The sequence below is a fragment of the Alligator mississippiensis genome, chromosome 4 (genome assembly GCF_030867095.1).
Source record: "Alligator mississippiensis isolate rAllMis1 chromosome 4, rAllMis1, whole genome shotgun sequence".
Classification (NCBI taxonomy): Eukaryota; Metazoa; Chordata; order Crocodylia; family Alligatoridae; genus Alligator; species Alligator mississippiensis.
Window position 1 is genome coordinate 58,088,149 of NC_081827.1, and position 26,095 is coordinate 58,114,243.

Here is a 26,095-nt window from a genome sequence, read left to right on the forward strand (position 1 = left end):
CTACCAATAGCGGGCGGCGGGGGAAGGAGGAAGGCGGGTGCTTCCGGTGATGTGGCGCTAGGCGCCGGAAGTGCTGCGGGTTGGCGGAGAGGGCGAGCGGAGCTGTGCGGCGCTGCGAGTGGGGGAGACAGGAGCCGGTGAGCGGGCGGGCGACGAGCGGGCTGGGGGGGACCTTGCTGCGGAGCCCGCTCCCTTGGCCTGCGCGCTCCTCCCAGGCCCGGTTCCTGGGCTGTGGCGCGGCGTGGAAGCTGCGGGGTCGCCGGCCGGCGCGTCCGTGCAGGTGTCGCGGCCGCCGCTAGCAGCGGCTGGAGCCCAGCGGGGAGGCGGGGGAGCGGCAGCGGGGCCCTCGCGCTGCCGGCCGTTCCCGCGGGCTCTGCAGCCAGGCGGGCTGGGTTGAGCGCTGCTGGCGTTATGTAAGCAGCGGGAGGTGAAGCGGTTCGGGCTTGAGACCAGCGTCCTTGGCGTACCGTTACTTGTCCGTAGGGGTTGAGCGGCAGCCTGCCAGGGTATGCCAGTACCGAGAGGGGCATCGGGGGAGCTCAGGCTTCCATTTACTCAGTGCGAGCTAGGTACCAAACCTGCTTAGATGCCTTTGTAACCCCCCCCTCCCGGCCCCGCAGGTCCACCTGCATGATTAGGAGTTCAGTAAAGCAGGCTTGAAGCTCTGCTTGAGCAAGATGGTTATTGCTAAGAGCTTCTTTGCATGAGCACAGGCTCTTTTTGCAGTATGACTGGTTAGGAGGATGACAAAAATCCATGCACAAGATCCATTCTGATCGGATGGTGCATTTCCTATGACTGGCTTCTCAGAGCTGGGCAGGTATGGGAGATCAGAGATGGGGCAGGGTGCAATTCTACTTGGTAGGTCTCTGTTTCCAGCTCTGAGCATGAGATTTGGATTAACAGGCTAAGACACTATACAGAGTCAATTAGCTGTGTTAAGTTTGAAGTAGAAGACTGGGCAGCTGCACCTTATAGACTAACTCATTGAGGCAGCAAATTCATAGTTTCATAGTTGGTAGGGTTGGAAGGGACCTGAGCAGATCATCAAGTCCAATCCCCTGCCATGGCAGGAAAAAGTACTGGGGTCAAACGACCCCAGCAAGGTGTTCATCTAACCTCCTCTTAAAGACCCCCAGGGTAGGAGCTAGCACCACTTTCCTTGGAAGTTGGTTCCAGATCCTAGCCGCCCTGACTGTGAAGTAGCGCCTCCTGATGTCTAGTCTGAATCTACCCTCTGCCAGCTTGTGACGGTTATTTCTAGTCACTCCTGACTAGTGTTTTGTAAGATTTATATTTGTTCACATTTGGTATAGTCATTTTAGAAAGTAGTTTCACAGAAGTTAGGGGCTGAAAGGGACCTCAGAGATCATCAGGTCCAGTCCCTCTGCTCAAGGCAGGAAAGACTGCTGAGGTCAGATGACCCCAGTGAGGTGTGCGTCCAGTTGTCTTTTGAAGATCCCCGGGGAAGGTGACTGTACCACCTCTGAGGGGAGTCTATTCCAGACTCTGGTGTTTTCATCGGGAGATAGAATGTCACATTGAGCTTCCATTGAAATGACCATTGGAGCCCAGATATGGCCATGACTCAGTGTCCCCAACTAAAGTCTTGTGTAAATTTGGTGTCTTTGGCTCTAGGTGTTTTTATTTTAAAAACTGTTACTGAAGTTGAGAGGCCTTTGTGTTTGGAACAGGAATAGCTCACGAACAGGTTCACTGTCCACAAGGAAATCATCTGTGCCACTGAGAAAAGTCCAAGGAGATTCCCAAATGGGTCTATATAATTAGTTTTAGCTACAGATCATAGCTGCATCAGGGTAAGTGAGGAGCTTCACTGCCTGCAGAAGCATAATTTACACTATGAAAACAGCATTCTGCCTCAGAGAAACGAAGCAAAATTGTAGGGAGAAAGAGGGGGACTAATGGTTTTGTAAATGTTGAACATGACAAATTAACTGCATTCAGCAGCTCTATCTAGTCTTTAAACCCTTTTTATATCAGCTAAGCACATCAGGTTCCAGTGTACCCTCAACAGCTGTTAACTCCATTGGTTCCCACTGACGCTTCAGAAGTGATCTGACCCCCCACTGACTTCCTACCCCTTGGGCAGGGGCCTGGACCTGATGATCTCACGAGGTCCCTTCCAGCCCTAATGCCTATGAAACTGTGAGAATTTTTCCTCATAGATTCATAGATGTTAGGGTCGGAAGGGACCTTAATAGAGCATCAAGTCCGACCCCCTGCATAGGAAAGAGTGCTGGGTTTAGATGACCCCAGCTAGATGCCTATCTAACCTTCTCTTGAAGACCCCCAGGGTAGGGGAGAGCACCACCTCCCTTGGGAGCCCAGACTTTGGCCACTCTAACTGTGAAGAAGTTCTTCCTAATGTCTAGTCTAAATCTGCTCTTTGCTAGCTTATGGCCATTATTTCTTGTAACCCCCAGGGGCGCCTTGGTGAGTAAAGCCTCACCAACTCCCTTCTGTGCCTCCATGATGAACTTCTAGGCAGCCACAAGGTCACCTCTCAACCTTCTCTTGCGGAGGCTGAAGAGGTCCAGGTGCACTAGTCTCTCCTCATAGGGCTTGGCCTGCAAGCCCTTAACCATACAAGTGGCCCTTCTCTGGACCCTCTCCAGGTTCTCCACATCTCTCTTGAAGTGCAGCACCCAAAATTGCACGCGGTATTCCAACAGTGGTCTGACCAGCGCCCGATAGAAGGGAATTATCACATCCTTGGTTCTATTCGTCATGCATCTGCTGATGCACGATAAAGTGCCATTAGCTTTTCTGATGGCTTTGTCACATTGATGACTCATGTTCATCTTGGAGTCCACTAGGACAAGCAGGTCATTTCCTAGGCAGTAGGTATGCTGGACATTTTTCCTCCCTAGGTGCAGCACTTTGCATTTCTCCTTGTTGAATTGCATTCTGTTGTTTTCTGCCCCTATGTCCAACCTATCCAGGTCTGCTTGTAGTTGTTCCCTGCCCTCCAGTGTGTCCACTTCTCCCCACAGTTTTGTGTCATCCGCAAACTTGGACAAAGTATACTTCACTCCCTCGTCCAAGTCGCTGATGAAGACATTAAAGAGTATCGGTCCAAGGACCGAGTCCTGCGGGACCCCACTGCCCACACCCTTCCAGGTCGAGACCGACCCATCCACTACGACTCTGGGTACGACCCTCCAGCCAATTTGCCACCCACCGGACTGTGTAGTCATCCAAGTCACAGCCTCTTAACTTGTTCACCGGTATGGTGTGGGATACCGTATCAAAGGCCTTCCTGAAGTTTAAGTAAATGACGTCAACCCCTACTCCTGCGTCCAGGTGTCTTGTAACCTGGTCATAAAAAGAGACTAGATTAGTCAGGCATGATCTACCCGCTACAAATCCGTGCTGGTTTCCCCTCAGCATAATTTTTCCTGCCGGGCTCTCGCAAATGTGAGCCTTGATAATGTTTTCAAAGACTTTGCCAAGGGTGGACGTGAGACTGACCGGCCTATAGTTGCCTGGGTCCTCCTTTCTCCCCTTCTTGAAAATGGGGACCACATTGGCCCTTTTCCAGTCCTCCAGTGGCTGTGCAATGATGTCAGCCAGTGCCTTCAGTACCCTCGGATGGAGCTCATCCGGGCCTGCTGACTTAAGTGCATCCAGTTCCTCCAAGTGCCTCTGCACCATCTCAGAGTCTGCGCATGGTAATCTGGCGCCCTGCTGCTGCCTCTCTACAATCCCAGTGAGAGACTTGTCCTGCCCCTCACTTAGCAACACTGAGGCAAAGAACTCATTGAGGAGTTCAGCCTTGTCCCCTCTGTCCATCACCAATTGCTTATGCCCATTTAGTAGAGGTCCTATTCCACCCTGGGCCTTCCTTTTACTCCCTATATATCTAAAAAACAATTATTTGTTAACCTTAACTAGGGATGCCATCCTCAGCTCTTTGTTAGCTTTGGCCTGTCTAACTGCCTCCCTACAAGCGCGAGCAGAGGAGGTATACTCCTCTTTAGTAATCTCTCCCTGTTTCCACTTTTTATATGCCCCCCTTTTTGCCCGTAAGCTGCTCTGGATTTTTCTGGTCAGCCAAGGAAGCCTCTTGGCCCCTTTCCCCCTTTTTCCCCGCATCGGGATCGTCTCCCTCTGTGCCCGAAGGATCATTTCCTTAAGGCACAGCCACCCTTCCTGGGCTCCCGTCTCTTCAAAACTCTTACTCTGCATGTCTAATCTGAAGTGATCCTCTGTCAGTTTATGACCATTATTCCTAGCCTTCCCCTGGGGTGCCTTGGTAAACAGTAGAGGTGCACTGATACATCAGTCTGATATCAGATAGGTACCAATATAAAGAAAATTTGCTGCATCAGGTATTGATTTCATAGACATTAGGGCTGGAAGGGACCTCGGAAGATCATCGAGTCCAGCCCCCTGCATAAGCAGGAAAGAGTGTGGGGTCTAGACGACCCCAGCTAGATACTCATCTAACCTCCTCTTGAAAACCCCCAGGGTAGGGGAGAGCACCACCTCCCTTGGGAGCCCGTTCCAGACCTTGGCCACTCGAACTGTGAAGAAGTTCCTCCTAATGTCCAATCCAAATCTGCTCTCTGCTAGCTTGTGGCCATTGTTTCTTGTAACCCCTGGGGGCGCCTTGGTGAATAAATACTCACCAATTCCCTTCTGTGCCCCTGTGATGACCTTATAGGCAGCCACAAGGTCGCCTCTCAACCTTCTCTTGCGGAGGCTGAAAAGGTCCAGTTTCTCTAGTCTCTCCTCGTAAGACTTGGTCTGCAGGCCCTTAACCATACGAGTGGCCCTTCTCTGGACCCTCTCCAGGTTATCCGCATCCTTCTTGAAGTGTGGCGCCCAGAATTGCACGCAGTACTCCAACTGCGGTAATAGAGGCGCCCGATAGAGGGGAAGTATCACCTCCTTGGACCTATTTGTCATGCATCTGCTGATGCACGATAAAGTGCCATTGGCTTTTCTGATGGCTTCGTCACACTGCCGACTCACATTCATCTTGGAGTCCACTAGGACTCCAAGATCCCTTTCCACTTCCGTGCCTCCAAGCAGGTCATTTCCTAGGCAGTAGGTGTGCTGGACATTTTTCCTCCCTAGGTGCAGCACTTTGCATTTCTCCTTGTTGAACTGCATCCTGTTGTTTTCTGCCCACTTGTCCAGCCTATCCAGGTCTGCCTGCAGCTGTTCCCTGCCCTCCGGCGTGTCCACATCTCCCCATAGCTTTGTGTCATCTGCAAACTTGGACAGAGTACATTTCACTCCCTCGTCCAAGTCACTGATGATGGGGCCAATAATTTGGGCAATAAATGCCTGTGCTGCATGTAGCCATCACGCAGCACGGAACAGAGCTGGCAGTGTGGAGAGCTGCCTCCAGCTGGTGAATTGGAAGGGGAGGGGGGAAGGAAGGGGCATGGGGGTGCAGATCAATGCTCCCATGGTGAGGGAGGGTGGGGGCAGGGGCAGGCACTGCCCAGGGGAGGGGGTGGGGACATGGGACAGGTGCAATGCGTTGGGGGGGGGGGGGCTCCTGCCGTTGCTTGCACCCTGGGAGGACATGGGAATGTGTGCCCCCTGGATCTGGGGGGGGCGGGCTGGAGCCGGCGTTGTGTGGGGCTCTTCTTGGCAGGGGCTGGGCTTGGAGCACGTGCTGGGAGGGGCTGCATCCACCCCAAATTTTGCCACAGATCTGCTCCATGTCCTGCCTCCACCCATCTACTGGGAAGAGCCAAGACTGTGCTGGGCAGCAGTGATGGCGCTGGGAGCGGAGCTGCAGTTATATTTGGGGTGACTGCACCACCCTCCCAGCACCCATTCCAAGCCAACCCCTGCCAAGAAGAGCCCCGTGCAATGCCAGAAAGCCTTGGAGTTGGTGCCGGCGGTGCTGGGAGGATGCTGCATCCACCCCAGATTTAATTGCAGTTCTGCTTCCAGCACCGCTGGCACAGCCTTGGCTCTTCCCGGTGTGTGGGTGGAGGCAGGACATGGAGCTGGGCTGCGCTTGGTGGTGTAGGGCTGGGAGCAGAGCTGTGGTGAAATTTGGGGTGGCTGCAGCCTCTCCCAGTGTCGTTGGCATCCATTCTGAGCCCAGGCCCCACCGAGAAGAGCCCCACACAGTGCCAGCTCCAGCCTGTCCTGCCCCACCCTGCGCAGATATGAGGGGCACACCCCCTCATCCTCCCGGGGTGCAAGCAGTGGCGGGAGACCCCCACTCCCATGAGCTGTGCCTCCATCCCATGGCCCTGACCCCCACCCCCCTTCCCTCCTTCCTCCCCTTGGACCACAACAGACTTACCAGCTGGAGGCAGCTGTATTGATACTAGCTGATATGTCTCCTTAAATATCAGCTACTGGTATTGGCCCCCCAAATCTCTATTTGTGCACCCCTACCAAAATCTCTATTGGTGCACCACCCACAGATATTCTCCTAGCCCCTGATGTGTTCACCCTTTATATACTTAAAGGCTGCCACCAAGTCCCCTCTGAGTCTTCTCTTCTCCAGGTTGAATGGTCTCATGTCCCTCAGCCTCTCCTTGTATGGTCTATTCTCCAGGCCTCTCTTTATTCATTATCTTAATATATTCTTTTAAAAAACTAAATCAGATTATGTATCATTCCTTTTTAAATTTAACATTAAATGCATCTTAGGCTGTACAAAAAAACATTCCAGATATTTAATTGTTCTTCATAGTCCTTTACTGTCTCTTATTTATATCAGAGGAGCTTTTTCCATTAGCCCCTCTAGTCTAATCCAGACTTTTTGATGGGTAGTCCTACAGTAATTTTCTATTAGAGATCATTTGTACTTCAGAGGACCAAAGGCTCTGTGAAATGAGGAGCACAGGAAGGTGTAGCAGTTCTCAGGAGACACTGCAGTACCGAATGGAAAACAGATGGTGAAGTGCTTTTGACAGAGATGAAGCGTTCAGGTTCTTTGATATTTTCAAGTGCAAATACTCAAAGCATTGAGGTTTTACCTGTTATGACAACCGTGTTTTGAGCTGACGCATTTTGAGGCCAGCGTGCTGCAAGGTGCATAGGCACTGTTACATTGAAGTGATCTATATAGCAGTTGGCACTGATATCTTTGGTGCAGTAGACACATTGCAGGTTGGCATTTTTCATATCTGTAATATTGGAACAGTTCAAATTACAGGATGTTAGTGACTACAGATGTTCAGATGTAGACAAATGCCAAAGCATCAGTGCTGAGAAGCCTTGTATTAAAGGCTCTCAAAATGTCCCCAAGTATGCTTGCTCCCAAATGTGTTAGAAACCTGTCATAAGAAAAGATACAGGGTTGCTAACTTAATTCAATACTTTGATAAATTCAAAATCATGCAGATTAAAGAAATGCACTGAATTACTTATTCAGAGCTTATATGATACTTAACTGTATCTGCCAAACAAGGGTACCTGGAAAAAAGGTAACTGGATGCACAGGGAGAATATAATATTGAATGTATAAATATAATATAAATGAATGGTACACCATCATCAGTAATACTGTGAATAGAATTGTTCATCTGTATTAAAAAGAATATTGCAGAATTGAATGGAATTAAAGGAATCCCAAGGTTTATGAAGAGAAGTTAAAAAGATTTACCTCAGAAAGGAAGAGAATAGAAGGGGGCATGATGAAGGTATGTAAAATAATACGTGCTATAGAAAACATAGGTTGAGAGTTTCTTTTTTTTTCACTGAATGTTATTGTGTTACATGGAAAGGTGGTGTGCAGACTGGGCAAAAAGAAATACTTATTACATTATGTGAAAATTAGAAACATGATACAATAAGGAGAGGAAGGCTTTACCTTCTGATCCTTATAGTGTAAGGCTGCATAATTTGAGGAAGGGTAAGAATGACCTAAAATTTAGAGGTAATCCTTGCACCCAAATAGTTCTTATCCCCAGGTAGCTAACCCCAGGTAGGGACACCCCCAAAATGATCTGCCCCTTTGTTGGAGCAGATTGTTGGGTTGTGCCTAAGAAAGTGGAGGAGTGGGTGCTAGGAGCTTGATTTCTACCACCTCCCTCCTTCCATGTCATTGCTAGTTCCCATGAGTCAGAGGACTCTGCTTAACTGTCTTGATCAGTATGACCAGTAGGAAAGGAAAAGTATTCTGAGTGCCCATTAGCCAGATAACACATTAACTGCTGCCATGTACATCGTATTGCACATGGCCTGATGTACACTGTGCTTTCTCTGAAATAATTGGTTTCTCCAATACAAAGCTTTGGATTGTTTGTGTTTAACTCAAATGGTGGGGGTGTGGCTGTGATGGGTCAGCAATATGAGAGAAGCAAGATTTGCAAGGTAAATGAACTTTCTTTTGGTCCAGTCCTCCAATGTGTCAAGGTCTCGCTGAATCCTAGCTTAATTCTCCATTGTATCTAAGGGTACACTCCATCCTATCTTTTAGGTTGTTGATGAAGATATTGAACAAAACTGGCCCCAGGATCAACCCCTGGGGCATTCTGCTTGACATGGGCTGACAAATGGACATTAAGCCATTGATTAGTACTCTCTGAGCCCAATTATCTAGCCAACTTTCTCTCCACCTTACAGTCCATTCATCCAACCCATACTTCCTCACCTTGCAAGAATGTTATGGCAGATCATATTAAAAGCCTTGCTAAAGTTGAGGCGTATTATGACCACTGCTGTCCCTGCATCCACAGAGCCAGTCATCTCAGCATAGAAGGCAGTCAGGTTGGTCAGGCATGACTTGCCCTTGGCTGACTGTTCCTGCTCACCTTCTTTTCCTCCAAGTGCTTAGGAATAGATTCCTTGAGGACCTGCTTCATGATTTTTCCAGCAACTGAGGTTAGGCTGATTGGTCTGTAAATCCCAGGATCCTCCTTCCTTTTCTTAAAGATGGGCATTATATTTGTGTTTTTCCAGTCATCTGGGACCTCTTCCAATCACCACAAGTTTTCAAAGATAATGGCCAGCGACTCTGCAGTCAGATTGACTAACCCCCTCAGCACCCTCAGGTGCATCAAATCCTGCCCTATGGAGTTGTACATTTCCAGCTTTTCTAAATAGTCTCTAACTTGTTTTTTTACCACTGCTGGTTGCTCACTTCCCCCACAAAATGTGCTGCCATGTGCAGTAGTTTGGGAGCTGACCTTGACTATGATGACTGAAGTGAAAAAGGCATTTAGTACATCAGCCTTTTCTGCATCGTCTATCACTAGGTTGCCTCCCCCGTTTTAGTAAGGGACCCACACTTTCCCTGATCTTACCCTTGTTGCTGAAATACTTGTAGAAACCCTCTGCATCCCTTGCTAGCTGCAGCTCCAATTGCGTTTTGGCCATCCTCATTTCATCCTTGTATGTCTGAGCAATGCTCTTATACACCTCCCTAGTCACCTATCTAAGCTTATACTTCTTGTTAGCTTCCTTTTTGTGTTTTAGTGTACTGAAGAGTTTCCTGTTAAGCCCAGCTGGTCTTCTACCATATTTGCTAGTTTGGTTTGTTTCTGCTGTGCTCTCAGTAAGGCTTTTTTAAAATACAGCCAGTTCTCCTGGACTCCTTTCTCCCTCAGACTGGCCGCCCAGGGGATCCTGCCCATGGGTTCCCTGAGTAAGTCAAAGCCTGCTTCTCTGAAGTCCAGGGTCCTTAAGCTGCTGCTCTCCTTCTTCTTTCCTCAGGATCATGAACTTAATCATCTCATGGTTGCTGATGCCCAAGTTGCCATCCACTACTCTTCCTTGTTTGTGAGCAGCAGGTCAGAAGAGCATGGGCCCTAGGTGGCATCTCCAACATGTGCACCAGGAAGTTATTGACAACATTCTCCAAAAACTTCCTGGATTGCTTGTTCACTTTTCTGTTGCCTTCCCAGCAGATTTCAGGGTGATTTGAAGTCCCTCATGAGAATGAGGGCTTGTGATCAGGAAACTTGTGTTAGATGTTTGGAAAAAGCTTCAACCACCTCATCCTCCTGGTCTCATTGTCTATAGCAGACACCCACCACTGCTTGTTGCTCTCCTCTCTGGTCCTAAACCAGAAACTTTCAACAGGCCTGTCTCTAGTTTCATACTGGAATGCTGAGCAATCATATGGCTCTTTAACATACAGCACAGCTCCTCTTCTTCTTCCCTGCTTGTCCTTTCTGAAGTTTATACCCATCCATAACAGTGTTCCAGTCATGTGAGCTACAGTCCCACCAAGTTTCTGTTATTCCAGTCGCATCATAGTTCTGTAACTGTGCGAGGACTTCCAGTTCTTCCCAGGCTCTGCATTCATGTGCAAACACCTGAGGTAACTAGTCAATTTCCTTGCTTTCTCGGGAAGGATGTGAAGGGCTCCCCTGTTGCCTCCTCCTACTTGTGCTTCTTTTAGATCACCCACTTTCACACTTACCTTGGCTTTGGTCTTCATCCCTGGCAAACCTAGTTCAAAGCCCTCCTCACTAGGTTAGCAAGGCTGTCTGCGAAGATGCTCCTCTCTGTCTTCATGAGGTGAATCCCATCTCTTTATAGCAATGCTTGTTCTTGGAACAACATCCCATGGTTGAAGAAGCCAAAGCTCTGGTGACACTGTCTCTGCAGCCATACATTGATCTCTAGGATGCTTTTGCTCTTCCCCTTTACCTGAAGGATCTAGAAGAACACCACCTGAGCCCTTGTTCCCTTCACCTTTGCCCTGTAGTCGCTTTTGATCTGCTCAGGGTCACCCCTGGCAATATCACTGTCACCCACATGCATGAGCAGCATAAAGAAGCAGTCAGACGGTTGGATGAGTTTCAGTAATCCTGTGACATCTTAGATTTCAGTGCCGCTTTGGAGATTCAGCCATAGACTAAACAGGCGGCAGTCCTCAATGCTGGACACAGCTGCCTCCAGCTGATAAGTTTGTGGTGGGTGGAGAGGGGAGGGAAGGGGTGTGGAGGGGGGACAGATCAAGGCCCCCACAGCGAGGGAGGGATTGGGGCTGGGGCTGGGACCCGGGCTGGGGCAAGCACTGCCCAGGGAGGGGGTGGGGTGGCTTGCACTGCTGCGCTCCTCCGGTCTGGGACCTGCTTGTGTGGTGGCTTGTCCAGTGGCTCTCACCACTGCTCCTGCCACCGGCCCAGGAGGGCATGGGGTGGGGGCGTGTGCTCCAGGATCTGTGCAGGTCAGGCAGGGCTGGGGCTGCACTGGGAGAAAGGTGGAAAGCACTGGGACCAGGGGCTATGCTCCCCCTGCTGCTTGCCCAGCTGGTGCAAGGCCAGTGTGAGACTGAGCCCTTGTGCTGCCTCTGGATGAGCAGTGGCTTCACCCTGGCTGGCCGTGCAGCAGCAGTGCAGGGGGGTGGGGGGGGCAGGGCGGGGCGTGTGCCTCTGGATCGGGGCAGGCAACGAAGCGGGGCCTATGGGGGGGCTGCAGCAAGTTTTTGGGTGACACATGCCCCTCAACCGTGCCCTGCTGCCGCTCGCTTAGCCGGTGCAGGGCTAGCACAAGACTAGAGTCACTGTGCTGTCTCCAGACGAACAGCAGCTTCAGCCTGGCTGGACGAGTGGCAGCAGGGCATGTGGGTGGGTGGGTGGGGGAGGGCATGTGCCTCCAGGCTGGGGAGGAGCAGGGGCTATGGGGGGGGGGGGGGGGGGGCTGCAGCGAATTTTCAGGTGGCACATGCCCCCCCCCCCCATGTCCTGCTGGGGTGAAGCTGCTGCTCATCCATGAGGTGTGGAGAGGCCAGGCTGGCTCCTGCCACTGCACGTCACTGGTCCGGAGGCAGCACAGGGGCTCAGTCTTGCACCAGCTGGGCAAATGGCAGGGGGACATAGCCCCTGCTCCCAGCACCTTCCATCTTTCGCCTGGCGCAGCCCCAGCCCTGCCTGCTCCATGCAGATCCTGGGGCACATTCCTCTGCCCCATGCCCTCCTGTACCGGTGGTGGAAGCACCGGTGAGATATGCTGGCCAAGTTGCTACACAAGCAGCTCCCAGACTGGCGGTGCGCAGCGGTGTGAGCCTCCTCAACCCCTCCCTGGGCAGCGCTTGCCCCAGCCCCAATCCCTCCCTTGTTGTAGGGGCATTGATCTGCACCCCCCCCCAACACCTCTTCCCTTCTCCTTCTGCCCACCGCATCAGACTTACCAGCTTGAGGCTGCTGTGTCCAGCGTCAGACTGCTGCCTGTTTAGTCTATGGCTGAATTTCCGATGTGGTGCCGAATCTTCGGATCTGATTTCGGCTGAATGGAATCGGGACAGTGATTCAAATCACTATCGAATCCGAATCGAATACTTGTCACTTTGCATGGACCTATTGTCTATCTCCTCTTCCTCTTCCCTTTCCTCCTCTTGCTCCTAGTGAACTGCTTGCAAACTGCTGTTTGCTGTCCCTGTTTGTAGTCTCCTTTTATACTCTGCTGGGCCTAAATTCTGCAGTTGCTGCGAGTGCTTGCTAGAAAAGTACTCATCCCAAGCAAGTGGAGGTGTCAAACTCTGATCAACTGAAGATGGGCATGATGAAGAAAATTTTCTTGAAAAACATTGATATCCCAAAATAAACAGGGTCTAAAAGCATACCGAAGGCAAAAAAAAAACTAGGACAAGAAATAGCTACACAAAGGATTACTGTTGTAAAAGTTAATGACTGCTGTCCCTAAGATGTCTCATACACTTGATTTTATATTATCTAAAAAAGGAGAAAGCTAGACTAACAGTTAACAGCCTTTTCAAAATGTATGGCAGAACAAATTCTGCAAAAAAATAAAAGGCAAAATTTGAAAGGTTTAAGGGAGCTGTACAATACCAATCTGCTTTGTGGTGTTGAAAGCTTTTTTCCTTCTATTCGATTTTTTTGTACTGGCACAGAGCAAGACCTATTGCTGTGATAATCTCTTTACTCTGATTCTTGGTAGCAGGCCACAAAGGTACAGGTTGTGTTATAGTAATGGAATAAGTTTCCCACATGCAGTGAAACATCATTAGTTGAAAGTGTAAAGCTCTTTCACTGCTGACCCAGAGCAAAAAGGCTATTTAAACTGCTACAGTAAACAACCAAGTAGTACCATATAAAAATAATTCGGGGCAAAATTCTTAATTAAATAATGCAGTACAGTCAGTATCTGTCAGAATGGCATTGATTAAATATGTCCTTGGTATAAGACAAAAATGTACTTTATTATCTTTTTACGTTGAAGCGTGATTATACTGAGAGAACAGATACATGAATATAGTATAATTTTAGGTCCTGATACATTAGAGAAGGTTTACTGGAAGTCCTGTTGATCTAAAGAGTTTGACTCTTTATGATCGGTATGCATTATATCAGTGGGGGAAGTGGGGTCCTTCCAGGGGAGTGGGGAGCTGCATGGCTGGGCCTGTGGCACCAGGGCTGGTGCCACTACTACTCGCAGGGGTGGGGCAGCTGGAAGATGCTGCTCAGGGGGCAGGAGGGACCGTGACCAGGCTCTGTCTGGTGTGGTGCAGGAGCCCCAGCCCAGGGCAGGGTGGGTGCCACAGGCCTCCTCTCCTCCTTCCAGCCTGTGCTGGGGCTCGACTCACTCTGCTGCTGCTGCAGCCATTGCATTCTGGCCTAAACAGGATGGGAGCAGCTGGGTGCCTCCTCTGGCAGGGCTGAGGGGGCAGGGGGCTGCGGGTTGGCAGTGAGGGTCACCAGCATGGCTGGGGGAGTGGGGGGCAGGATACTGTCCCTTGGGAGTAAGGGACACCAGCTGTGGACTGGGGCAGGGGGGCTCTTCCCAGTGAGGGGCTGGACTGGGCTGCACTCAGGTCAGGTGGTGGCGGCACTGAGAGGGGGCTACGCTTGTTTGCATTTTCTTAGTTCCATCTGCTTAATGATATGAAAACAGAGTAATTCTTTAATTTTTGATCTTATTAATTTTTCTCTTTAAGCTGCTATTATTCAAGTTTCCGGAGCCTTGTGCTTGGAAATATAAGTGAAAATGTGTTTTGAAAATGTGGTACATGAGAGAATCTTTTTCTTAATGTGAACTGCATTATAAAAGATTTAGAATTCATAGCTTACACATCAGAAAAACATTGCAAGTCTAGAAAGCAGTTCAGTAATTGGCCATGGGATGTTATTAAGTCTTTGAAGTTAGAGATTTCTAAGTAGCTTGGTTTATACCTGCTGATAGTTTGGATAGTTCAAAGAGAGAGAAAAAATGAAACAATCTTAAATCATCATCCAAAACTTGGATTAAGAAGGTGTAGTCTTAATGGAGAAAAAAACAGTTATGAGATGGCAAAATAGTTGTGTTTAAACTTATATGCAGATTTTTTTACTATTATTTCATAGGTGCTCATTGAATGGGACTTCACAAACTGCTTGACAACATACAAACAAAAGTAAGTGTGACAGTTTTTGTGTTTTTACTTTTTTACAAAACATCTGTAAAAATTATATATCTATTTAAGTATCTATATATAGATACATATAGCTATACTAAGGCTACTTTTGGTAGTCAGTTACTAAACTTATATTTTATGGTGGTGGGGAGAGGATTGTAGGTTTTTAAATCTATGTGTAAATAAAAAAAAAAAAATATCAGGAGTATAACTGTTGTGGGTATTTTTCTGGTATGAGATTAGACTAATAGTTTGTCTCCTTCCAGATCTTGATGAGCTCACTTTCTTGGCATGTTTTGTTTCTTCCTGTTTTTGACATGTAGAGTACATACACTAGAAGACAGGAAAGATTTGTGTCCCTAGCCATTTTTTTCCCATTTGATTTTAATTATTCAAGCTACCAATTATTTAATTTATTTAAATCTCATTTAATTTAATCTTGTATATTGGCTGGTATCCATATTAAAATACATTTGAAACTGTCATTGTTCTCATCTCTTTCCTTTATAACTGTCACTACCTTGTGGGTTTGCTTCTTTGTAACACTGGGCTATGACATACCCTCATGATAATTGTTAGATTTCTTTTTAGATGTTATTTATAAAAGTCTAAGGATAGACATTCCTGGTATCTCCTTTCCAAGAGGAGGAGCTTTTGCCTCCTGTCATACTGTATTTAAAAAACAAAACAAAATACCCATAATGTCCATTTTTCTTATCTTAAAACATTAAAAACACTCAAGCTTCATAGCATTCTTCTATGGGATGTATCATTTTTTAACTGTTTTATAGATGACTAGCTTGATCTAGAGCAGGGGTGGGCAATTATTTTGGGCAGAGGGCCGCTTACTGAGTTTGGGCAAGCCCCCAGTGCAGATTAATATAAATTTTCTAAATTTTTTAGGGGCCCCACTGGCCGGATAGAATGGCCTGGCAGGCTGCATCCAGCCCTCAGGCTGCATTTTGCCCACCCCTAATACAGAGTGCTGTTACATAAAAATTGACATGTAATATAGGAATTATTCAACATCACTACAGCAAAGAACGAATTACACCTTTTCCCCATTTCCTGTTATTTTAAGTATGTAATCTTAATGTTGCGGTGTCTGTTGTGTGCCTGTATTCCTTTTGTACAAGTGGTGATTGTAAGTTGCATGTGCTGGATGGGGCAGTTATAATGGGCATCAAATAAGTACACCTGTGATTTAATTGAACCAACTACTGAGTTGTTTTGACATGCATAATTAATTTTTTTGTGAACTATTCTCTGTATGACTTTAGAACATTTTTTCTAATCTATTAAACTTCCAGTCTTGATAAAGAGTATTTGCATAGCATATTTTGACACTCATAGTTCAGGTGTGCTTGAATGATTTGGAGGGAGAAAATAAGTTGAAAGAATAGCAGGTGTTTAGCAATATAGCAAATTTGGTAGGTCCATAATTATATAATCTCAGGACAAGTAAGAGACTTTTTAGTTTATTATATTTTGATTCTCACTCATAGATAATAAGTATGTATTTGGCTAATTGACTTTTTAGTGGCATATAGGAGAGATGAAATGTGGTCTGAAGGACGGTATGAATATGAAAGACTTCCAAGAGAACGACTTCCACCAAGGATTCATCCTGATGTAAGTATATGTAATCTGTGTTCAATATCAGGCTTATATTTTATTAGCAAATTGCCCGTCGAGGGTGTGGGGGGTGGGTGGGGAAAGAGGCCTGCGTCCGCCGCTGCTGCCGCCGCCCCCCCCCCCCCCAGCTCCAGGCCCGTTCCCCTCCTTCCCCCCCCGCCACTTTGGGTCCTCCAACCTTCCTCCCCCTCCCCTGCCATTGCTTTGGGGCCAGGCCGCTCCCCTCCTCCCCCCGCCACTTCAGGCCCAGGCCTGCTTCCCTTCCCCCACCCCCCACCTTCAGGTCTGACGTCGTTCCTCCACTCTGGGTCCGTCCAGCCCACCTGCCTCCCCTCCCCACGAATGACAGGGGAGGGAGCACACACTTACCACCCTGGACCACCACCATCTCCCGGGAGGGAGGGGGAGCTTGCCCCACTGTCCCCTCTGCCCCCTTGGCCAGCAAGCTGTGCCGTTGCTGCCTCCAGAGAGCAGGCCCCCCCACCACCTCGCTCTGTTGGCTCCATTGCTGCTGCCTCAGGCCGGGGGGGAAGGGGGCATCCTCCACTCTGTCAGCTCCGTGGCTGTCATAATGGTGGTGCACTATCACCACTGCCTCCAGTCCCAAGCACTCTTGGAGCACTCTGATTCGTTGTTTCAGACAACCATTCAGAGTGTGAATAAAGCCTTACAAGCAGATACCGACAGACTAAGGCTTTTATAATATTTGAATGACTTGTATTAGTGAAGGTGTCCTCGCTAATAGAAATCTGTGTGTTTTATATTCCAGTTAAAGCTGTGTGTGTTTATATTCCGTTTTTTTCTATATGGATGCTCAATACCATTCTCATATATTTAAACCACCAGTTCAGTAAATGTGTCTGCATGGACCTATACAAGTCCCACAAAGTTAATGGAGCACTGTGTGGATGTCTGTACACTTGGGACCCTATATAGATTCTGGGCATAGCCATTGAAAGTGTTTTCCTGTGATCCTCTGGTGAATAATTTTGTAGCATCTTTTATATGCAGTCAAACAGTGGCTGCTTCAATAATATTCAGAAACAAGGTGGGGCACTCAAGTACTTAAATAGTGCAGTTAGGAACTACCTTGTTTGTGGGGACAAAGACAATCAGCAAAATTTGCATGATCAAAAAGTGAAGTTTGCAGCTGCTGCTTATTAGATGTGTACAATGGAATTAATGATAAAGGAAACAGTGTAGTTAAAAGTATTTGTCCTGCTTCTGATTTCATTTTGTTCTTGTAAAATTGGGATGTCAATAAACAGTTTTAGATCTGTAGAAGTAAAAGCAAATGCTTATTAGTGTTCTGTGGAATTAATGTTAAAATGTTGAAAAAAGTAAAAAGTAATTAAAAAGTCAAGGTGTGTGTGGGTCTCTTCCTTTTGATCAATGTATGGGTCTTCTGCTGGTTTTGTGATATTTTTAACTTTCTTTAAAGCTAACAGCAGAATTCCTCCATTTTCAGCAAACTAGAAACTAGATATTTTTGGCCAGTAATAAAAATCTTAGTACAGTAAAAGCTACGCTATCTGGCATTTTACAAGTTGGCATGCTCTACTAACTGGCATGCTGGCTTGGGTTTCTCTGAGCCCCCACAGCCAGGGTCAAAGCAGCCTGCGCTGCCAAGCTCCCACGGCCCGGGGGCATAACAGGCTGCGGGGCTGTGCGGGGCCTGCCTCCCTGTCCTGTGGAGGCCACAGGGCAGGTGGGACGGGTGGCAATGTGGTGGGAGGGACGGTGATGCTGCAGGAGGGGTGGAGGGACACCCCAGACGCAGCAGGAGAAGCGGTGGCCGGGGCCACTCAGTTAACTGGCATATTTTGTTATCTGGCATCCCCCATTTCTGGGAGGGATTGGGGATTTCTATTCAAAACCTCTTGTCTTATCTTAATAACAGGACATATTTTGTTGCACACTGTGGTACACTTAAAAAGATCGCACAGCACCCTAAGCGCCCTTGTTGAGCATCACTGTCTTAGTTTGCTGTATCTTAACTCTTTGAGTGGACATGAAGCTTACATTTCGTCCTGAACCTTGTTGTAACTCGTGCGCGCACGCACGCACGCACACACATACACACACACACACCTCAAAACGAACAGTTAATGCTCAGAGTTTAGATGTTGTCAATGATAACATGGCAGAGAATAGGATTTTGAATGATTTTGTTAGATTGCATACATTCTACACAGCCTAATGTTATAAATTTACACTTGGACCACTTCTCATGTTTTCTCTATATCATCAGCATAACTTTGTGGTAAGATCTTTTGGGTGGATTGAAAGAGGACTAGTTCTAACTTAGCTTCAAATCATATCTTCTTTCATGGCCACCAGTTATACATCAGGAAAAGTATTCTATGAGCTAATCTTCACAAGTTTATCAAGTCCTACATGACTTTATGTGCATTTATCACTGCTACATTGCATCCAAGTCTGTGGACTGCATTTTATACTCTTTTTCATTAGCTGTCTATAAGATGGCATTTGATTTGGTCTTTAGCGTAACCTCACTGAGAGAGTCTCTGCATTAAGAGCAAACAGTTTTATGTGTGTTAATACCAACAGTCTATGATTTGAATGTATCAAGTTCCAAAAAATGTTCACAACATTAGATAATGACTACTGCAGTTTGGGTTGCATATTAGTTTTTTTTTTTTCTCCCCTGAATGTTGTGCATGCCTGTGCATCTCTGGGGGGCCAGGGCATAGTGCAAAGTTGGTTCTTAGTGTAAACTGCTGAAGGAAGGGAATTTTAAAATTAAAGGCTAGTACTCAAGCTTTTTCCCACCTTTTATCTGAGAGTCAGATCATGTAATGCATTCAATTTCTAGAAGCACATGTATGCATCTTTAGTTATGTGCTGCATATGTCTGTTAACAAAAGGGGCTTTTAGTACTGGTGATGCCACAACCAGGGGATTCACTTGGCATATGCATCTTGGAGACAGTTGCTTAGTTTAAAGAACAATCAAAAAACAAAATGTATTTTATTTGGGACATAAAACTGGCCATTGAGTCTAGTCTCCTGCAATTTGCAGGTGTCATTTATCCAAAGTACTAAAAATCATCTGCCTCGGCCCCTAGTACATACTGCAGCCCCAAAGCACCTTATGTAGCTGAACTAAGATATCTTATAGGAAGTCATAGGTAAAAAATAGGGGAGACATGGTTCTGTCAGTAACCTGCCACTACAATGGCAAAAAATGATAGGCTATTCTGTAGCTAATCCCACATCTGTGGCTGTTGTGCTCTATAGAATTAATAGGAGCCAGTGAGCAAAGGAAGAACCCCAAATTGTCATCAGCTGATACCAGAGATGGTGATAGAGATTCAGTGAAAAATTCAGAAAAAATGTCATATTCTTTGGTGGTCATCACTGTTCTTGGCTTCGATTCTTAGGAAACACTGCATAAAATTACATTTTAAAATATTTCACATTACTGTATGTGCAGTGTGGAGGTGTTATGCCATAGGCACCTCTATCCTTCATTTAAAAACTACTTTAACCAGTGGTTTGGGGAGAGCGGGGGCTGGGAGATTTGTCAAGCCAAACTAAAACTCATTGACAGTTGGAATTCATATCTTGATTTGATAAGTGGTATATTATGTTTTATACCGAAGGGGTTGTAGTGGAGAAATGTTCTAAAAAGGGGGGCAGGAGAAAGGAATATTCTGCCCATTAAAATGTAGTGAAAGCCGTTGTCAATATTGCAGCATTTAGGAAAAGAAAAACAAGTATTAAAGGACATTCCCTAAACTTACATTCATTCTCAGACCTACTGCATGTATCAGAATTATATTGGCTCTGTAGGCAAATTATGTCATTGCTGGAGGAAGGGCTGCCTCTCTTCTGCTTTAGGGCTGAGAATACTATTGAGATTCAGATAATAAATAACATTTATTGGCAGGCCTTGTGTAATGGAGGCTTTGCAGGGTATTGTTTTATCACAGCCCTTCTTGAAATTGATAATAAAAGATGCAAGAAATATAAAGATGGAACAGTTTAGGGTTTTCTTTTGTTTGGTGGGGTTTTTTTTTCCTTTTTTAAAACAAGACCTGATTTTTAGGCTTTTAAAGTCAACTCAGCACTTTTGTAACATTTCTTTTTGATCATAAACACACAATGCTTGGGATGCATCAAATTAGACGTCATATAAATAATATTAAACCTCATCAGACCTACTTGACAGAGGAAAAGATTTTTGTGGTTGTTGCCTTTTATTGAACCAGCTGCATGGTTGGGATACACTTAGACTTAGAAAGTTTTCAAATGCATTTCTTACATAATATCTTTCCCTTCCCTTTCAGATTAATACTCAGAATTTTTTTGAAATAACATCATGCATGTGCTTTTTAATTTTGTGATTTTTTTTTTTTTATTTTTTAAGCTAGAAATTTTTAGTAATTAAATTTAAACCTAGTGTTTTTATATTTGTTTTGTGTTTTAGGATGACTACCATAGAGTAGTTAACATTGTACCCAAGAAACCACCACTACTAGATAGACCTGGGGAGGGAAGTTACAGTAGATATGACGACTACGGTCATGTTGACTACAGAGACTATGATGAGGGTCGCAGTTTTGCCCATGAACGAAGAAGTGGCCCACCACATAGAGGTGTACGTAACTTGATATTTCTTTCACAAATATGTTGCTTGTCTTTTTGTTCATTCTTGAATCTGTGCATATGACTTCTAATCACTTCACTCTGAGCATTTTCATTATAGAGCTAAGCCTATTCTCTCCCAAGTTCTCTCTCAAATTTTAAGTTTGACATTTGCTTCTGTGCAGTCATTCCCACTTCTAGGTCTGTGATGTTCCCATGATGATGACATTGTTCTTTTTTACTGCTGTGGGCATACATGTTATCATCTACCTCATTGAGTGCAAAGGAGGGCTGTATTCTTACTCTCAAACTCTATACAGTGGCTGAGTGGGAGAAATGATCAGGTGCCTTTCCTTTTCCTTGCCCATAATCTAGTGTGGAATCAAATTAGAAAGCAAGATAAGGGATTTTGAGAGTTTTTCTGTGTGTCCCAAATGCACGAATATACAAATTATTGGACTCGAACACACGTCAAATATATTTTGAGGCCAATAACACATAAGCATGTACCATGACAGAGGTTACACTTCTCTTTTTTGGTTTTTTGTTTTTCCTTTTTGGTTGGCAGTTACTTGTAGGTAAAAATCAATGTTCACATCTGAAGTTCAAATCTCTCCAGTCTTTGAGCCGTTACAAAAAATTACACATCATTTACAACACTTCAAACTGGTTGCCTTCCTTGTACTTCAAGTGGTGTTATGGCTCAATAAAAATTACAGTTGACACTCAAAATCCTGATTGGGTTTAGTCAGTAATGTTTGATACTCTATAAAGCATTGCAATGTAGGTTTTTGGGAGGAGCACAAGAAGAGAATGAATGAGTGGATGTTCTCAGAAGTTGGCTGGGATGCACTAAAAGTGGAAGAAAAACATCTGAAAAACTAGGAAATTGTTTTTTTTTTTCTAAAACCCTCAAATGCTTTTATTATGTGTTTCCAAATTCTGTTTAAAGCAAATTGTGATTGAAATCTGTTTTGTTCAGACGACTTTTACTTAACCACCCCTCTTCCTTTTTGTAGGAAGATTCAGGATATAGATGGCCAAGGGAAGACCACCCCGCAAGTCGACAACCTGAATACAGGTATTAATATAACTTTATTAATGTAGATCAATGCAGCTGAACCTTCTAGAGTAGTGGGCTAGGTGTTTGCAAACTGGCTGCACTGCAGGCCATGAGTCCCTTCTGGTAGGGGAGGGAGAGGACGAAGAAAGGGCACGAGGAGGTGGCTGCCAGTTTTAGAGGAAGGGGATGGAAAGGTGGTGGGCAGGGGAAGAGGCTTAACTGCCAGAGGGGAGGGAGAGAACTTACATCTGGGTAAGCAGTCTCTCCTGTAGGGGATAAGAGAAAATGAGAGTAGGGAGGGCTGCAGAGGATATCTATTGAATGGCACAGGGCTGGGAAAGGGACACATTGGGCTGAGCTGCTTGCCACTGATTTCTGAGCCTCCCCAATCCGGCTATGGTTTGGATCCAGATCCAACCTGTGAGTTGTAGGTTGAACAGTACAGATTTGAACCATTTTACAGCTAGCACTCAATGCCACCTGTTTTAAAAGTATATATTCAGTTGTGTTTCAGTGAATTGGAACATCTCCTAGGAAACTGCTGGGAAACTTTAGTCTAAAGATAGTTAAAGGTGATGACTGCTTGTTAACTGGGGCAGAATTAAATTCTCCTTCATGAAACTGCCTCAACAGATCCTCAATTTACAAGCTGCTTATTGCTTGTGCCACCAGTCTGCATCAAGGAATAAACCAGTGGTCACCAACCAGTGGATCTCGATTCACTGGTAGATTTTTAGAGCCTGTTGCGGTAAATCTTGGAGCCTCTTGGAGTTGATCCGAGGCTGGGGTTGGGGGCTGAGTGCCTGCATGCATGCACGCGCATGCCCCAGCCCAGCAGGTCAGTCCGTGGGGGACGGAAGGGGCAGAGGCTAGATTGAGGACCCCGTGGTGAGGGACAGTGCTGCAGAGGCAGGAGCAGGAGTAAATTGAGTGGGGCCTCACCCAGGTGGGACTTACTTATTGGGGAGGTGTGCCCCCAAATAATTTTTTCTCTCTCTGCCTTGATCTGCCCCCTTCCCCTTCCCTTCCCACAGACTTACCTGCTTGGGGGGGGGAGGGGTGGCGGTGGTGCACAGTAGATCTTGGATTGCTTTTAAATGCCAGAAATGATCACCTACTTTAAAAGGTTGGAGACCACTTCAATAAACCTTTAGGGTCTGGTTATGTGCTGGCTTTTTGTTGGAATGTTATATCAGTGGCAATTCTTAAGGACTCTGCCTTAGACTAGGGACAGAAGCTATACATAAATCAGGATAAGTGATCAGTAGCCAGTTCAGATCTGTAACACAACAGAAGTGCAGTGCACATAAACCACTTTCAAAATGGCTGAAGCTGGTTTAAGATAAACTTGGATGGAAATAATATCAGACTTAACTGATTTAGGTTAAATTGGTTTATCGAACTTCTGTTCCAGATTCCCTCCAGATTCAAGTCAACTCATAGTCCCCTAGTATCCCAGGATACTTTGCACCTCCCCAGTTAACACCCTCCACCCCCTGGCAAGGAAGGTGAACTAGCCTTGGCCCAAGCTGTTTGCCCCAGTTGAGCAGGGAGGTGTGCTGGAGCACTCCCAGGCCTGTGGCCTGGACCACTGTAGGCATGTAGCTGCATTTCCAGAATCAACAGTGAATGTCTGTTTACTTGCTTATCAGTTCAATCTATGCAGTTTACACTAACCTGCCAAGATTGAATTGATTCAGCCTCAGGCTTTTTTGACTGTCTGTACTTAGCCTTAATGTTTAAATTCTCCATATTTCTTAGAGAACTTAAACATTTGCAAAAGCAGTTTTCGAACAAGCTTACCCTCTTTGTTGTTCCTTCCTTACTCTTAGTTTTATAATGCATTTTTAAAAGTAATTATTGTAATTGTCTGTGGGGTGCCTATGTTTTTATTATGACTGTGTCTAAATGCCATAACAACTTGTGGGAGGGGAAAGGAATTGAGCATTATTGTACAGTTAGGATTTTATTTCAGATTTCTTTGGAGCATCCTTTTATGCCTCTCAAAAAAACTTGTTCCTAGTTATTGTTATCTCAAAAAAACTTGTTCCTCTGCTTTGGCTCCCATTTCTTTTGAACCTAAAAGATTTATGTATGTTTACATTTGAGTCCAGAGCATAAGAATATACAAGTTTTTTATTGTACAAACACCCCAGTCTCATATAATTGATTTCTTTGTTTTAATATTGTCTTCAAAAAGAATATTAATGTTTAGTCACTTCAAATCATTTTTGGTCTATTACTTTGTAGCAATAAGACAGATACTGACTTCTAGCATTGGAAGTGTATACATATGCCATGTGTTGCTATCAACCTTATTCATGTGAGTACAGTAAACTGACCAGTGGTGCTCAACATTTTTTGTACCATGGACCAGATGAGTGGCACAGGGCTGGTCTGCTGGCTGGATTGAACCCTGTGTTGCCTTCATGTGCCAGAATCAGGCCCCATGCTGCCCCTTCTCAAGCCCACATGCAGGTATCAGACCCTGGGGCCCCATGATACCTCTGCTTGACAAGATTGGGGGAACAGGGCCCCATGCCACCCCTGCATGCTGGGATTGGGGGATGGAGGCTCTGTGCTGCCACTGCATGCTGGTATCAGGCCCTGTCCACTGGGATTGGGGCTCTGCCACCCTTCTGTGCTGGGATTGGACCCTGTGCTGCCTTCATGTACCAGGATTAGGTTCCATGGGTTAAGATTAAGGCCCTGCATGCATGGCCACTATTTTCAACCCTCAGGGCTCCCCATGGGTCCCTCACTGCCAAATTTTCAGACCCGTGGGGACCCCCATGGCCTGAATGACATAATGCTGGGGTCTGAATCTGGAAGTTAAGCACCTCAAAGTAGATAATGTGGGCAGAGGAACCATGCTATCAGACTATATATAGAAGGTAACAGTCACTGGTAGAAATGCTCGCTAGTTACACTGGAAGAAATAACACAAATGAGAAGTTTCTAGACTGTCAATTTTGTTTAATCCTTTTAATGCACATTTTGATAATAGTAGGAGGAAGGATAGTGCAGGAGTTAGGGCCCTAACCTAAGGTTCAGTGGTGATCAAGGATTTAATTCCATATCCTGTTACAGACCTAGCTGTGACCATGGATAAGTTATTAAGGGTGTGTGTGGCATCTACTTCTGTGACATTATTTTACTGTAGGGAGCTCAGTCTGGACCAATTTACTGAGCTATGCATTGCCATGGCTGGACTGTTATAGGTACCTGAGGTAGATTAACAGCATAGTCAAACCTCACGTCTTTGTACTTCAGCTCCCTATCTGTAAAATGGAGGTAACAGTACTCTACATTTGCAGTTAAGCTAACTGTGAGCTAAAATCTGTCTGACTATTGCAAAGTGGCAACCAGCACCTGGGTCTTGTTTGGAATACATCAGTGATGCACCATCCTCCATTTGGAGTTAAGCTCTCAGCCTTTTAGTGGTGACGTGATACAGTTTGTGGCTCGCATGATTTAACATCATTCTAGATGTGCAGAAATTTACGGTAATATTTTTGACTGACCTGAATGTCACCGGCTGCTTTCTCTGCACATGCTTTGGAGAACGAAATAAAGAAAAACAGGTTCAAAGACACAACTTTATTTCACTCCATCAGAGAAGGGGGAAGGCTCAGAGACATCAGTGCCATTCCTTACTCTACCATGCATTCCTTTATGAAGATTTTGCAGAACAATGAGAAAAGCACCATTGGCTGAATCTATTGACCCTATCAGAGATTTTCTTGATATCAGTGAAAGCCTTATAGAGAATGTGGTTCTGTTTACAGTGTTTTGCTTGAATCTGGTTTGCAACAAAAATAATGTCTCTTATCCCCTGACTTGGTTTAAATTGCACTGAGACCCTAGGAATTTGTCATCTAAGTGCAAGAGCAATCAATTAAAACAGATGAGTTGCTGGAATCACGGTGCTTGCTCAGGGTTGGATCTGGGCATGATAATGGGGTGAGCAGCAGTGGCGGGGGTTAATGCAGCTGTGCCCCCTGCTGCCAACAGCTGTCACTAGCAGGGCTCCATACCATGGACTTTGGCAGGAGGCTGCACCCTGAATTTCTCATTCCTCTGGAATAGGCTTGTTCCCAGATACCATGATGATATGGTCATCATTTTTCAGAATGGGCTGGAGGTCATTAATGATGTGTCCAAGGTGTTCAAGCTGGGGGCTGTAGATGACAACCACAGAGATTCTGTTTTTCTTCTCATGAGGTTAGTATTGTAGAAGGTCATGGTAGTCTTGCGGGATAAGCTGTCTTACATGCAGCTTTCCAGCCTCAAATGACATCTCTCCAGCAACAGCCTAACTCTCACCAAGTCACCATACCAGGCTATACTCCTGAAACACATGCCAGCTGTGTCCCATCATTAACACAGACCACTTCATCACTGGACCAAGTAATACAGGTTTAAACATCTGGGGTTCATTCACTTGCTCCTCCAATAATGTTATATATGCTATCACCT

At 45.9% G+C, this 26,095-nt stretch overlaps 1 protein-coding gene across 5 annotated transcripts in view; it reads left to right on the plus strand.

Annotated features, from left to right (window-relative positions):
- The first annotated feature begins 34 nt into the window (after positions 1-34).
- Positions 35-26,095, plus strand: part of PPHLN1 (periphilin 1) — a 130,790-nt gene continuing 104,729 nt past the window's right edge. For 2 of the 5 annotated variants that reach the window (XM_006269088.4, XM_006269091.4), the window contains exons 1-5: positions 36-137; positions 14,259-14,308; positions 15,849-15,940; positions 20,396-20,566; positions 21,573-21,634. In XM_006269088.4, coding sequence (XP_006269150.1) covers position 14,308; positions 15,849-15,940; positions 20,396-20,566; positions 21,573-21,634 — 326 coding nt within the window. In that variant the 5' untranslated portion in view covers positions 36-137; positions 14,259-14,307. Of the gene's footprint in view, positions 138-14,258; positions 14,309-15,848; positions 15,941-20,395; positions 20,567-21,572; positions 21,635-26,095 lie in introns of all 5 variants that reach the window. The other 3 variants (XM_059726023.1, XM_006269092.4, XM_006269094.4) reach the window with 3 other exon arrangements.